The sequence below is a fragment of the Sceloporus undulatus genome, chromosome 6, assembly GCF_019175285.1.
Source record: "Sceloporus undulatus isolate JIND9_A2432 ecotype Alabama chromosome 6, SceUnd_v1.1, whole genome shotgun sequence".
Lineage (NCBI taxonomy): Eukaryota > Metazoa > Chordata > Lepidosauria > Squamata > Phrynosomatidae > Sceloporus > Sceloporus undulatus.
In genome coordinates, this window is record NC_056527.1 from 130700343 (window position 1) to 130713929 (window position 13587).

At 39.7% G+C, this 13587-nt stretch overlaps 1 protein-coding gene across 1 annotated transcript; it reads right to left on the bottom strand.

Moving 5' to 3' along the window:
- Positions 1-8032: 8032 nt before the first annotated feature.
- Positions 8033-13404, bottom strand: CHEK1 (checkpoint kinase 1). Its single transcript, XM_042471528.1, has 5 exons — positions 13239-13404; positions 11506-11683; positions 10712-10843; positions 9802-9903; positions 8033-9152 (listed from the first exon to the last, which is right to left on the bottom strand). The coding sequence occupies exons 1-5, from the start codon at positions 13397-13399 to the stop codon at positions 9057-9059; spliced, it is 669 nt and encodes a 222-aa protein (XP_042327462.1). The 5' UTR covers positions 13400-13404; the 3' UTR covers positions 8033-9056.
- Positions 13405-13587: the final 183 nt, after the last annotated feature.

Here is a 13587-nt window from a genome sequence, read left to right on the forward strand (position 1 = left end):
TTCTTTCCTCACTTGAGCAAGGTGGTCAGTTCCTTCTCAGAACAGCTGGCTGCCAGATGCCCCTCTTTACCACATTGCATGCCAGATGCATCCATCACTTCCGTTCCATCTCAGGAACCTTTCCCCCCTCTCAGCATCCCAAATTTGGCTGGGCCTGTTAGGCTGCAGACTTGGTTGTTATGCTCGGTGTCTGCTTGACAACTGTGATAGTCACTCTTTAGACCATCTCTCCTTCCTCAGCCAAAATGATCCACTCCATCAGGCCTGCTCCAAGAAGTCAGGCTTCAGTGTGTCATACAAGTACTGGATTTTGGTAGCTTCAGACCAGTTAACTTGGGTGATGTGTTAATTTACTCCCAGAGGTTTGACACACATGTGGCACTAAGTAAGAAAGATGCCCCCAAAAGCTAGATAACCATCTTTTTGTAAAATTGTCCAAATGTGAATTTCACAGGCAAAAGTTAGATGACTTGGGATATTGTAGTGGCACTGAGACAGATCCAAAAAAGGTGGCAGTGGTCCTGGATTGGGAACAGCAAAGAATGCCATTTCTGAAACACCCAGCCCTTACCCGGCCGTTTGTTGTGAAGGTTGACACCACTGACACAATGTGAAGAGGAGTTTTGTTACAAAAGGATGAAAAGGGGCAATTGCTACCATGTGTGTTGGAAAAAGAAGGTGGTGGCGATTTGGAAAGCTCTTGAAAACTGGAGACATTTATTGGAAGACACGAACTGCCCTTTTGAAGTGTGGACTGACCATAGAAACCTGAAGGCACTGCAAATGCCTTGACTTTTGACCCCCCCCCCCAACAAATCAGACAGGCAGAGTTATTTTACAAATTCACGTTCATCATAAAATACTTGCCGGGGGGGAACCTTTTAGCGGATGCTTTGTCCAGATCGGCCCAACATGAGTGTCAAAAACCAGAAACAGTAGACATGGTGTTCACTCCAAGCCTGGTGTTAGGGCATACAAACGAGCTGCATCTCGCATGCACAAATGCAGAGTTGATGCACATAGACCAGACGCCTAGAAGAAGGTCCTTGTGAGGAGTCTGTGGCTCTGAACTGCACAGAAATTTTCCTCCCACAAAGGATGCAGCCTTGAGCTCCCAGCTTGCAGGAATGAATCTCCGAACAGCAAGACTTCACTCAACACAAGGGTTTTTAATCTTTGTTACAAACTATACAATCATCTTGAATTGTATTGTAGCTGTCACTACAATACAAGCCAACAAAGTGCTTCTCCAACCACCGACCACAACAACCCAACAACGGAGATAGTGACTCTCTCCCTTATATAGGTGGTCTTCTTGAAAGTCATGTAACAGCCATGCCACCTAAGAAACCTGGCTGGTTTCATACCCAGTACCTGTTGCATCAGAATACTACCCATGACGCATTGCTGGCCGACTTCACTTACTGACTGTGCATGTTGCATCAGATCTCCCATGATGCACAGCTCACCAAATGTTGGCTCATGCACCTGCCACTTAAACTGTAGTAACCTCTGCTCCAGTCCCACATAGTGGCCACATCCATGTCATTTTCAGTGTGCCACATGGTTCTGACAACTAGAGGACAGACAGAGAGAAACAAGATGCCTGTCTAGAGAAAACCAGCCTATTGGAAGGGATAAAACAGGACGAACGGGTGAAACAATATCTGCAGGAGATACCATGCAGCCTTGTTTCATGATCCAGATCCAGGAAGAGGGGGAAAGAAGTATAGACTTGGGTTTCTAAACATTTCCCAATTTTTTCATGGACTTGAAAGATGTTAAAGTCATTAAAGTCAAACAGGTATGAGTTATAGCTAACTTTTCACAATGAATTCAGTGGGACCTGGTGCCACTAATCTGATCTGCAGGCAGTTCATTTTCTTTATCATTTATTTATTCATTTACACATATATACACATATGTGTAGAAATTAAAGTCGTAAAAATAAAAGATTGGAAATAAGTGGAAATATTTTGAAGACCTGCCCCCCCCCAAAAAAATAATTAGCTGAATTACAGATAGTTTGCTTGATGACCATGTTTCCCAACTGTGTCGGTAACCCTCCTGTAAGATGATCAATAAAGGGACACAATTTCACCTTCAAAGATGTACTAGTCTTCCACATGTCTCCAACTGGAGGAAAATCCCATTGTCATCATACTTCTGGAAATGAGGAATTCACAAATCCAAAGGGAGTTTATAAAACCGAAGCTTTCCTATATGGATTATAGTGGTTACAGTAAAAATGGGAACAGCACCAAGTCGATGTTATTATGTCTCTAAGTACGTCTACCATATATCCCAGGCATGTATTGGTACAGCCTTTTGATATGACAGCGTTTCCTGCTATAAGAAGGGAGAAGAAGAGGGGGAAGAGAGAGAGAATAGTTATTATGAAAGATGTGTCTGTGCATAGAATACTTAATAGTCAACATCTGATAATACATCGACTCCTTCAAGTGGTAAAAGATGTCTATCAGAACACGTTTTCCTTAACGGTGCATTTAGCACACTTTGTTTTGTGATTGCTCATTGGGGACATATCTGAGGAAGTCCCATTGTTGGATAATATGTTAATTTCACTGCTTTCAGGGTTTACTAATGAAAACAAGAAATTGTGTTATAAAGATATTATCGCATTTTTGTTGGCATTAGCCAGAACTAAGATTGCTAGGACCTGGAAAACTGGAAGGGTCAATATGATCCCGATTTTGGGATTGGGGGCTCATGAATAAGCTCACGGATCTAGAAGGTTGCGGGGTTATAATCCTCCCCTGCTGTTTGAAGAACAATGGTCTCTGCTTATATCTTAGCTCCATGGCGTTGGAGAAGAAAAAGGTCTTCCTTTGTAACATGGCTCCCTTTGAATGGACATCTTGGCATGAAGGCGGTGTTTCTGTGCTCTGGGCGCATCCCTCTTTTCTATGTAATGCTGCCCTTTTACACCATGAATCTGCTGTTGTTTTTAATGCCTGCACTTTTGTTTCTGTCTGTACTTGCTTCTGTTTCTCATCTTTTTCCCCCTGTTTTTATTAATCTTCCTGGTTTGTAATCTTTTTTATAAATATCAATTTTAAAAAACATGGGGGGAAAGCAAGCAGGTACAAGGAAAGACTGTTCAGTTTAGGGACAATAGCATACTTTCCATGCCCAAAATTCCCTGTTTACCTGAGGATCCCTACCCTACTTCCATTTCAAAAAGGACTAAAAGCATGGTTTTATACGTGTCTCACTGTATAAATGGCATTTAATCACTAGTGACTGTAGGACAGCACCCTAAATACAGCATGACGATTCCACTTTAACCGCTGCAGCTGTATCCTATGGAATCCTAGGTGAGGCACTAGAGCCAGGCTTAGAATTCTATATGGCCCTCCCTAAAGTGCAAATTGTAGGGTTGCATAGGACGGAACCATGTAAAATCACAGTGCTTTAATTCTGGAGTGTGAATGGGCCACAGGCAGGGATGTAGCCAAGGGGGGGGGGGTCTTGGGGGCCGGACCCCCCCCCTCCCCTAGAAAAATAAACGGTATGTGCTGCTGTGCTGCTGTGCCCAAGCCCCATTATAATGGTGGCACTTAGTCTGGACCCCCCCCCTTCCTAAAATCCTGGGTACGTCCCTGCCACAGGACACATGCAAAGGGTCACATCCCCCTCCTCATGTGGACAACCCCATATCAACAATAATTTATGTAAACTGTAAATGTAAATGTATGTACATTTATGCTCCCACCAAAATAAATACCTTTGGAATGTCTTCTAACATAGCAGAAGTTATTTGTGTAACATAAGCGTTCACGTTGTTCACACTTATTGTTTTCTTTCACCTTAGGACACTGGTAGCATATACGTCCTCCAACTGTGAAAACAAATAGGAAGAGAGACTATTAGGACCTTGCCATTTCATTTTTAAATCTACAACTGATTCATTGGCCTTCAGTGTTAGCCTTGGGCTCATCCTGATATTGTGCTGGAGAATCCTGTTATGTATCCTATGTGTGATCCAACTGTGATGCATGATATTATCATATGTATGGGGTCAAGTGGAAGGTATGACTTTGAGGTTTTGCTTTATCTAAATATGCTGTTGGGTGGCAAGAATGTAATGAAGGGTTTACTTCAGGTGTGTAACTGACTTGTGTGTGCTATATAATATGCATTTGATCCAAACCTGATAGTTGTGGATGCTGTGTATAAACTACTAGGTTGGTTGGCATGCTTAAGCTTTGTTTCTGCTTGCTGGTATGATGTATAAAACTTGGTTTGCATTATCTTAGGAGAGAAAAATACATAATGGTTATATGGGTTTAACAAACAGGTAACATAGGCTGTTGGTTAGATTAATAGTTATTTAGATGGCAAAATGTATGATGCTTTAATGTATTTTAAATATATTAACTACATAGTCTAAGGCAGCTTCAGAGAGAGGACTTGTATTAACTGGGCTCGCTGAACGCTTGGAAAAGAAAGTGGGAGCATTTTTCCTTTTCCTTTTCTGAAGCCTTCTGAAGGCCCCCATTATTCTGGGAGTTGGAGTTCCCAGAATAACTCCAACTCCCAGAATTCCATAGCCTTGAGCCAGAAAGAGTGAAAACAGTACCAAAACAGGTTACTTCTCCAGTGTGGATGCAGCCATATTTCCACTAAGTTAATTCAGGCTCAAGTCTTATGGAATGCCCTTTATCCTAAGTCAGGGGTAGTGTTGCCCTTCACAGTATCTATGGATCTATGGATCCCTTGAGCTGAGTGCCCCAACTGAGCTGCAATAATTTCCAAGTTGTTCCCCCATCCACGCTTTTAGGACTTACCTATTGTGAAGAGGAGCATCACTGAAAAGCCAAAAGCCAGACTCTTATCCACCTGAGTTTTCATTCTAAAAGGTCAGTAGAGAGGGGTGGAAAAAAGAACTATTTCAGGGCAGAAGTGAATATCCACTTATTAAATGTCTTCAATACCCGTTTGTGGATCTGAAACTTCACCTGCTCCAAGAAGGGATGTGATACTCTTCTCATGAACGTTGTTGTTGTTCAGGTCAACTCAAGTTTATGGCAACTTATCGCAGGGTTTTCTTGACAAGATTTATACAAAGGTGGTTTGCCAGTGCTGTCCTCCAAGGCTGAGACAGTGTAACTTGCTTGAGGTCATCCAATGGGTTTCTATGGCTGAGCAAGGTTTTAAACCCTGATGTTCCAGAGTCTTTGCCCAATTCCCTTAGAGAAAAATGAGCATAGCTTAAAACAGCAATCTCTTGACTTGAACACAACTGGGAGCTCAGGGTATCCTCCTAAGAGGGACATGTATTCTCTTGCCTAGGCCTGAGTCTCCCTCCCACCTGTTTTTGTGTTATTTGTAGATCATAATATATTTTAATGAGGTTTGAATCAATATCTTCAGTTTCATCAGAAATGGTTTCTAGTCTGCCTCAGGGCCACAACTTTGTCCCTTTCAAATCTTACTTATTTGACCTCTCCTTTAGATGGCTCTCACATACTCACCCTTATTTAAATCCAAGTAATGAGAAGTTGGACCACTTTGTGTGCAGAGCTTGAACAGGATGAACCGGATGAAAGGAATTGAGTCTTTCACTGACAGCAATATAAGATGCTTGCTAAGTACCTCCCACAACAAAGTGCAGAAAACAATCACTATTAGGTTTCACAAGGTCTGGCATGTTCTACTGATCAACATGTTGAGTCAAGTGCTTTTCATGTTCCAAAGATAATGGAGATTTAGTTGTTGATCAAAACAGTGTCTGGTTATGGAAAGGTCATTATGTGGGTGATCAAAGCAGCACACTGTAAGAGTGACCATTAGCTAAAATGAATGAAGTACTGGTGGTATAGAGACAGGGAGAGCTATTTAGGCTATTTGAGGGATGTAATGCTTCACTAAGTTTCATCTTGAAGGCAGGCATGAGTAATTTCAACAGTTTTCTTCCTTCTGTGAAATTTTTTTGCTTCCATTCTTTTTTTATAATTTTAATCATTTAAATTTTATTGAATAGTTTACATTGACATAATGATTAGTTTTTATTTTGCTCCCCTACCCCCACCTTCCCTCCATCCCACCCTTCTTCTTAACAGTCAATATTGTAATACTGCTTAGAAAGGTCCTGAAAGAAGCACTGTACCATATCTCATCTTTTCCTATCTTTTTTATGTTGTTCACTTTGGTATCATATACTTCAACGATCTAATACATATTTACTTGTTTGGTTTTGTTATTTCGGACATTTCTCCATCTCCTCTGGCTTCTCTTCCCAAGCGTTGCAGAAACAGATTGTGTTGTCATTTTTTCTCACTTATCGTTTTTGGTTTTTTAAGTGCAATATGATAGAATGTTTTAGATGTTAGCTCTTGATTAAGAGTATCTACCTCAGATTTAAAAGGGTCTCTGTGTTGGTGCTACATGTTAACATTAGTCCTTGGTTTTAAATGTGGTGATGGTTATGCCACAAAGGGCTGCAGGAAACACGGCTGAGATCTGACCCCCAGAGCGGCATCTTTTCACACCTCTTACTGGAAATGGGTCTGCTGTGAGCTCTCTTCGTCCCATTCACTGTTACTAAAATGAGGTCTACACCTCATTCTTCACTCATCCCTTCATCATCTGTGAAGTACAGCCTGCCATGCTGCCATTGTCCACCTCCCACCTGTAGGGCTTTAATGATAATAACCAACACTTTGTACTTTGCCTGGAAACTAGCTGACAACCGGTGGAGAGATTTTAACATTGGTGGGATATGATCACTCCTGGATGTACCAGTTAACAAATTTGGCTGCTTAATTTTGAACAAATTTAAATTTCTGAACTTGGTACAGAGGTAGCAAATACCTCAATGCAAAAGTTCAGCCTTGAGGTTATCAGTGTGTGCACTACCATCTTTAAGTCCTCCAGCTCTAGGAAGGAGTGCAGCTGGCATAAGAACAGAAGATGGCAGTAAGCACTCCTGGCCATTGCATCTATCTGAGCTGTCATTTCAAGCAATTGATCTAGAAGCACTCCCAGGCCGCAACACAGTCTTTCAGGGAAAGTGTAACCAGGGTGAAAACTTTAACAGTAAGCACCTTCATTTAGTCTGGATTCAACTTCAATTTGTTTTTCCTCATCCAGCCCATTACCTCTTCCAGGCATTTAGTAGAAACACACTATCCTTAGCTGTGGCTGTTTTTAAAAGCATGGAGATGTATATTTTGGTGATAGCACTTTCATACCTCCATGGTCAATGATACTGAATGCTGCTGAAAGGTCCAAAAGCACACTCCACTTGTCAATGCTCAGATGAAGATCATCCCACTAAAGTGACCATAGTGGTCTCGACAACATATCCTGCTCTGAAGCTGCTGTGAAATGGGTTTGTTATGCAACCCTGCATATCCCACAGTGCATTTTGGGGTCCTCATATGTTGATATCTCATATTTGGAGATAGAGATGTTTTTGAGAGATCAATGACCTTTCAGGAACAACAGAAGATCCTAGAAAAAAGAAGTCATCTCCCTAGGCATCATGTGAACATCCAAGTAAACAAAACTATCAAATCTAAAGTGCTTCATCCTGGCCCCAAACATTCTGCATTTCCTCTTGAAACCTGAGACAAAGAAGCGCTTTCCATTTAAAGCAATAAGACAGCCTCTCAGCCTACCCCTTATTGTGAGCCTTGCTCCATTTCTCCATCTATCCTTCCCAAGCCATATCAATCCCACTGTTGTTTTTGGTAAAACCATCAACCAGCCTGGAATCCCTTGTAGTTTCCTGGAACCAACCATTGAAGCCTTTGTTAACTGGCCAGATAGACCATTGCCTTAGGCTACTTTTAAGGTATGTGTCCCCGAAACTGCATGGAAGCAGAATTCCCAGACATGTCTCCCACCAGCTTGTTCCCAAAGGGATCTCGCTTTGCAGTTATTTCCCAAAGCAATTTTGCAATAAATGTCAACTTCTAGCATTCTCCACTTTTTCAGTCAACAAGGTAAGATGCATGGTGACGCAATACATTAATAGAATACAATCTAACAGTTACTTGCTTGCTTTCAATTTGAAAAGACACTTTATTATTATTTTTCTTTTACAAACATTTTAAAAATTCACATTTTTCTAAATACAGTATAAAATAAGGTCAGTCAGGCACATGGTCAGAAACAAGGTTACAGTCTCAACTTTTTACTTCTGTCTCAACTTACTTTTTACTCAATCTACAATGGTACATGCAACATAATTATTAGTTAAGGCACATGGTTGTCATCTGTTCAAGGACTAACACATTATTGAGGCATACCTGGCACCTGTATGGCAGTGAGGAAAGGAAAGTGGTGACATGGGACAGGTTGCTAATCATTCCCACTTCATTGCATGTTTCTATTTCAGAGGCGCAATGAATGTGAATAGATGTATGTTGGGAGGGGGATGAGGAGGAAGAGCTAATCCCTGAAAACATTTGAAACAGGATTGAATAGTATTAAAAATGGCTCACTGCATTTTATACTTTTCTTTAGAGAGAGAAAAATAAAAGCTGAAGCAAAACTCAAGAACTGAATTGCTTCGTTCAGGAACCCTTAACAGAGAAACAGTAATCGGCTAAAGAAAGTGATTTAAGGACCTCCTTCTACTTCTATTCTAATGGCCTCAGCCACATTCAGATAAAATAAACTATTGCTTAGATTTAAAAACAACTACTGGGTGGCTCCCCACTTACCCACATGTTCTGTTTGTTTTATTGTGTCATTGTTTGCACTTTGAAAAAAAGGAGAAAACAGGGTCAGGATGACTTACATAAAGTTTTAGTCACTTCAAAAAAGAAATCAAGCCAAAACCTAGAATGAAGCTAAGCCACTGGCAATTCTCATGATCACATTTAATAGAGAGGTATCCTAGCAAGTCTTTTCCAAAGTGTGACTTCGCAACAGTCACTACCCATTATCATATATGGAGTGTTTGTACAACGGTCACTTGGAAACCAAAAGAGATTTCCACTGAAATGTCTAAAAGTCAGGGCATGTCAAGAATAGCTGTTCCTTGGCAGAGTCAAAATGGATCAGCTCTCAGAACACAGTAATCATGTGACTGGGAGCCACAACTTCTGTGCACTAACAACATCAGTCAGTTTCCCCTTGATCTTCAGGAAATGCCTCTTGAACTCCAAACCATCACCCTACATAGAGAGAGAAAATGCATCAAAAGAAATGTGAATACAGAGATCCAAATATCAGCCGTAACATCTATAGATACAACAGAGGGGAAGAAGCAGCATTATCAGATGGATGTTTGGCAAAGAATGGTTCAGAAAGTTACAGCTGGATTGATTGATGGTCTTTACATCAGTTTATGTGGACTGATCATGATATAAAAAGTAAGAGTGGGGAAAACTGATTAATCTAAATGAAAATTAAACAGATTTATAATGAATAAATTGAATTTTAAAAAGCAAAGTAGCACTGATACAAATTAGGTGTAAATAATTAATACACACACACACACACACTAAAAAGTATATATAAATTAGGAGTATAGTAAAAGAGATTATAGGGGATAATACCTTGGTATGCTTTTTCAAATAAAGAAACAAATACTGAGGGATCTTATATTTAAGGGGGAAAAACCCAGCAAGCTTCACAGAAGACAACATTTTATAGGCTTAAGTTTGCTTATGCTTGCCCAGTGCATGAGCAAAATTACTACATGAAAGCAAAAACTGAATGCATATGAAAATAAACCACATAAACTGATACCAAGACAGTTAGCCACAAAAAAGGGTTTCCAATTTTCTTGGAATGAAATTTGTTACTTAATTTTTGGTATACCTTAGAGAGACGGAAGTCCACGAGAATTTTTTCATCCATTTCCACTAAGTTTGCTTTGAAAATCAGTTTATTGTTTCGCCTGTCTGTTGTTGATATAGTGACCTCGGAAGGAAAAAAAATAATATGTTACTGGGGAATAGGTTTAGAATTCAATTTAACTATATCAGAAGTCAGTCTCAAATCATTTAATATGATTTACTCCTTAATAAGTGTGGAACAGTGGTAAAACTATTTTTCTCTAAAGAAGATTAGCAACCAAATAAGAAATATTCCTGACTAAAGGTCTTCACAAAAGACCTTACATTCAATACAGGGAATGATCCCTGCTAAGTAAATGTGTCTCCAAGCTTAAAAAGTACATCTACGGGTATGACTCTCTTTTTGCAACAGCTCCACTGGTGTTGGGTCAGTTTCTAGGTACAATTCAAAATGCTAGTGATGGCTTATAAAACTTGGGTCTAGACTATTTGAAAGACAGTATCTTTCTGCATGAGTATGCTTGGTCTCTATAATAATCAAGGGAGGTCGTTCTCCCAGTCCCACCACCTTACTAGGAACATTTTATGGGAACACAGGAGAGAACGTTCTCCATGGCTTCTCTCAGATTTTGGAACTCCTTCCGTAGAAAGGCAAGGATGGCTCTGCTGTCAGCAAGTGAAAATGGATTGCAACACCTTTTAATGCCATCCTGCTGTGCTGATTTTTTTATCCCTTGTTTTTTATGGATTTGTTTAAAATGATTATAAGTCTAAAGATAGCTAAAGAACACTTTAACAATAACTTTTTTGAATATTTTTACTTAAGCTTTTATCTGTGTTTAGTTTTTTGTATGCTGCCTTGAGTCCAGGTTTTTGTGAAAAAACAAGATATAAATTAATAAATTTAACCATAATAATCTCCTCCATTATACCTGATTCGTGCAGCCTTTCTTCCAGATATAGCCCATCTTATCACAAACCTCCTTCAAAATCTCATACGACTGATCAGCATCTAACTTCAAAAAGAACCTGGTCATTCTCTTCACCAAGCGCTGCCATGGATTCTGAGAGATGAGAAAGGTGCCAAAAGTCAATTAGAGACAGAAATATTAAAAGTATTCCTATCAAACAAAGATGATTTTAAAACACAAGGCAAAAATTGTTAGAACCTCAACAGAATCAGACCACTTAGAAGAGTGGCACCCACTCTGGAGTACTCTTTTATCTGATATAATTTGCAAACCTTCCAGGTACAGTTCAGTCTGCATGTTCTTTACAGATAATGTAAATACTATATATTGATTTTATGTATTTTTTCATATGTGTGCTTTATTAATATTGTATACTATACTGAATTTTCTGATGCAAGCAGTTTATAAATATTTGTAAATAAAGAATAAACATGGTTTCTGTGTGAAATTGAAGGCTTTCATGGCTGGCATCCATAGTTTTCTGTGGCTTTTTGCCATGTTCCTGACATTTTGGCTGCATCTGTGGCCCTCTGAAGATGCAGGCAATTCTTCCAGAACACGGCCACATAGCCTGAAAAAGTCACAGAAAACTAATATGGTTTCTGCCTGGACCAGGTAAGTCATATTTATAAAAGGAGAGGGGGGGAAATGGGATTTAAGAAATGAAACAAAAGCTATCATGCCAGTACAAAGTTCAACAGCAGCAACAAGTTAATGGTTCAATAGAAAAGCCACTGTTAACAGCACAACCTTACCTGGGAAGATCCTGGTGTGCCAAGTAACTGGCTGTTCAGCAGCATGTTTTCAGGGCAAGCTGGCTGGGAGAAGCTGATTCCTTGTACTAGCTTGTCAATACTGGCAGGACTACTGTCCCAAAAGGATAGGCCAGTGCCAGGTTCTGGCTGGGAATTGGAATAAGTCCTTTTTTCTTCACTGCAACAATGAAACAAATGAAAATAAACATTATAAGTGTATCACAATGCCACATTTTCTGGCATTATTTACTTTGAAGGGTTAAAGCTATTCATAGGCTATAGTATTATAAGTGTACTTCAGACATTCAAGTTGTTCATGACAATTAGAGAGTCTCCTACTTATTTATTTATCTATTCAATTTATATCCCACTTTTCCATCATTACTTTGTAACTCAGGAAGAGGCTAATATATTCAGATATCTAGAAATGTACCTGGATTATTAATGAAACCACAACTAGAGAATAAAAACAGCATACAAACAGAAGGTAATAATTTCCAGAGAGACAACTGTGTTAAACTGTGGCAACAAAACAACAGTCTTGTTGCACCTTTTAGCACAGTCCTGTACATATCTATTCAGACATAAGTCCCAATTAATTCAATGGGAACTATTCCCAGACAAACATGTTCAAGATCACAATATCTGTTACTACTTAATATTCTTACATATGCAAACAGCATCAAACTGAATTAAACACTTAGAAGAGAACAATTATTGACTCTGATATTAAGTATGTGCATTAAAATCTCATTTAAGATCTAAGTCTATTATTTGCTCAAAGCTGAACAGAAGGTGTACTTTCTAATAAAGAAGAGATGGATAGTCCTTAAAGGCACTGACCAACCTTTCTGAGAAGTGCACCAAAGTGCACCAAAGTTACTAAATAAGAATGTCAGTGTAGTATGTTAAATCTGTTAAATATTTACAGTTGCATCCCATCTTTCCTTCAATTTCAAGGCAATGTGCATTGCTCTCCTTCTTCTGACAACATACGTGTGAGGCAGGTCAAGATGAGAGTGTTACTGGCAAATGATCACTCACTGAACTTAAAAGTTAATGCTCTTTTTTGTTATTAGCCATCAAGTCAACTTCAACTTATGGTGATCCTCTGAACAAGAGACCACCAAGAGCCCTGGTCATCAACTATCCTGCTCAAGACTTGCACGGTCAGTGCTGTGGCTCCCTTAATTGAGTCAGTTTACCTATAGCAAGGTCTCCCTCTTTTTCTACTCCCTTCCACTTTATCAAGCATTATCATCTTTTCCAATTGCATAGAATATCTGAAGTATGACAGCCTCAGTTTAGTCATCCTTGCTTCTAATGAGATTTCTGCTCAGCGGTGATTAAAACATGAACCCCCAAAGGCCCTTTCCAACACTCTAACCACTACAGGCAATAAATGCAACCATATGTAGCATTTCTGTGCCTGTCATCACCTAGGTGGTTTTGCTTCTAGTTTGTTAGCACACAGGCAGCAATTCAGCACTGATAAGAGGCAGGAAAGGATGTAGGTCTAACTATATTATATCAGGTATAACAGTCCTATGGTACATTCTACAAAGTGTCACAAACTCTTTCTGCTTGCGCTTAAGGCATGCTTCAGGGAATGCCAGCACAGAAGAAAGAATTACAGACCTCCATGTGTACATCACAGTCCAGAGGAAGGAATAAAACCAGATGCTATCAAGATAAAATATCAGCTGAAGACCACAAAGCCAAATACATTTCACCTGTATGTGCCTTTCATTGGAGAGAAGTCCATATCCGATCGAATGTGCTTAGAAAAACCTCCTGGTGAATCAGAAAGTCCCCCCGAGGAGACTCGAGATCGTTTTATGCCTGCAGAGAAAGATATGCTGTCACCATTGCTTTGAAAATAATGTTTAGACATTCGCTGTCATAGGCTGAGTAAAGTGCTGTTTCTGAATGCTGGGCAACAGGCTATCCATGCCATTTGCAAGTTTATTCTTGTCTCTTTTGTAAGTGCCAGAAGAAGTTAAACATGCAAGTCCCCTTTAGATACATCCAAATGTTAACACCCTCCCCCCCCTCTCTCTCTCTCTGTGTGTGTGTGTGTGT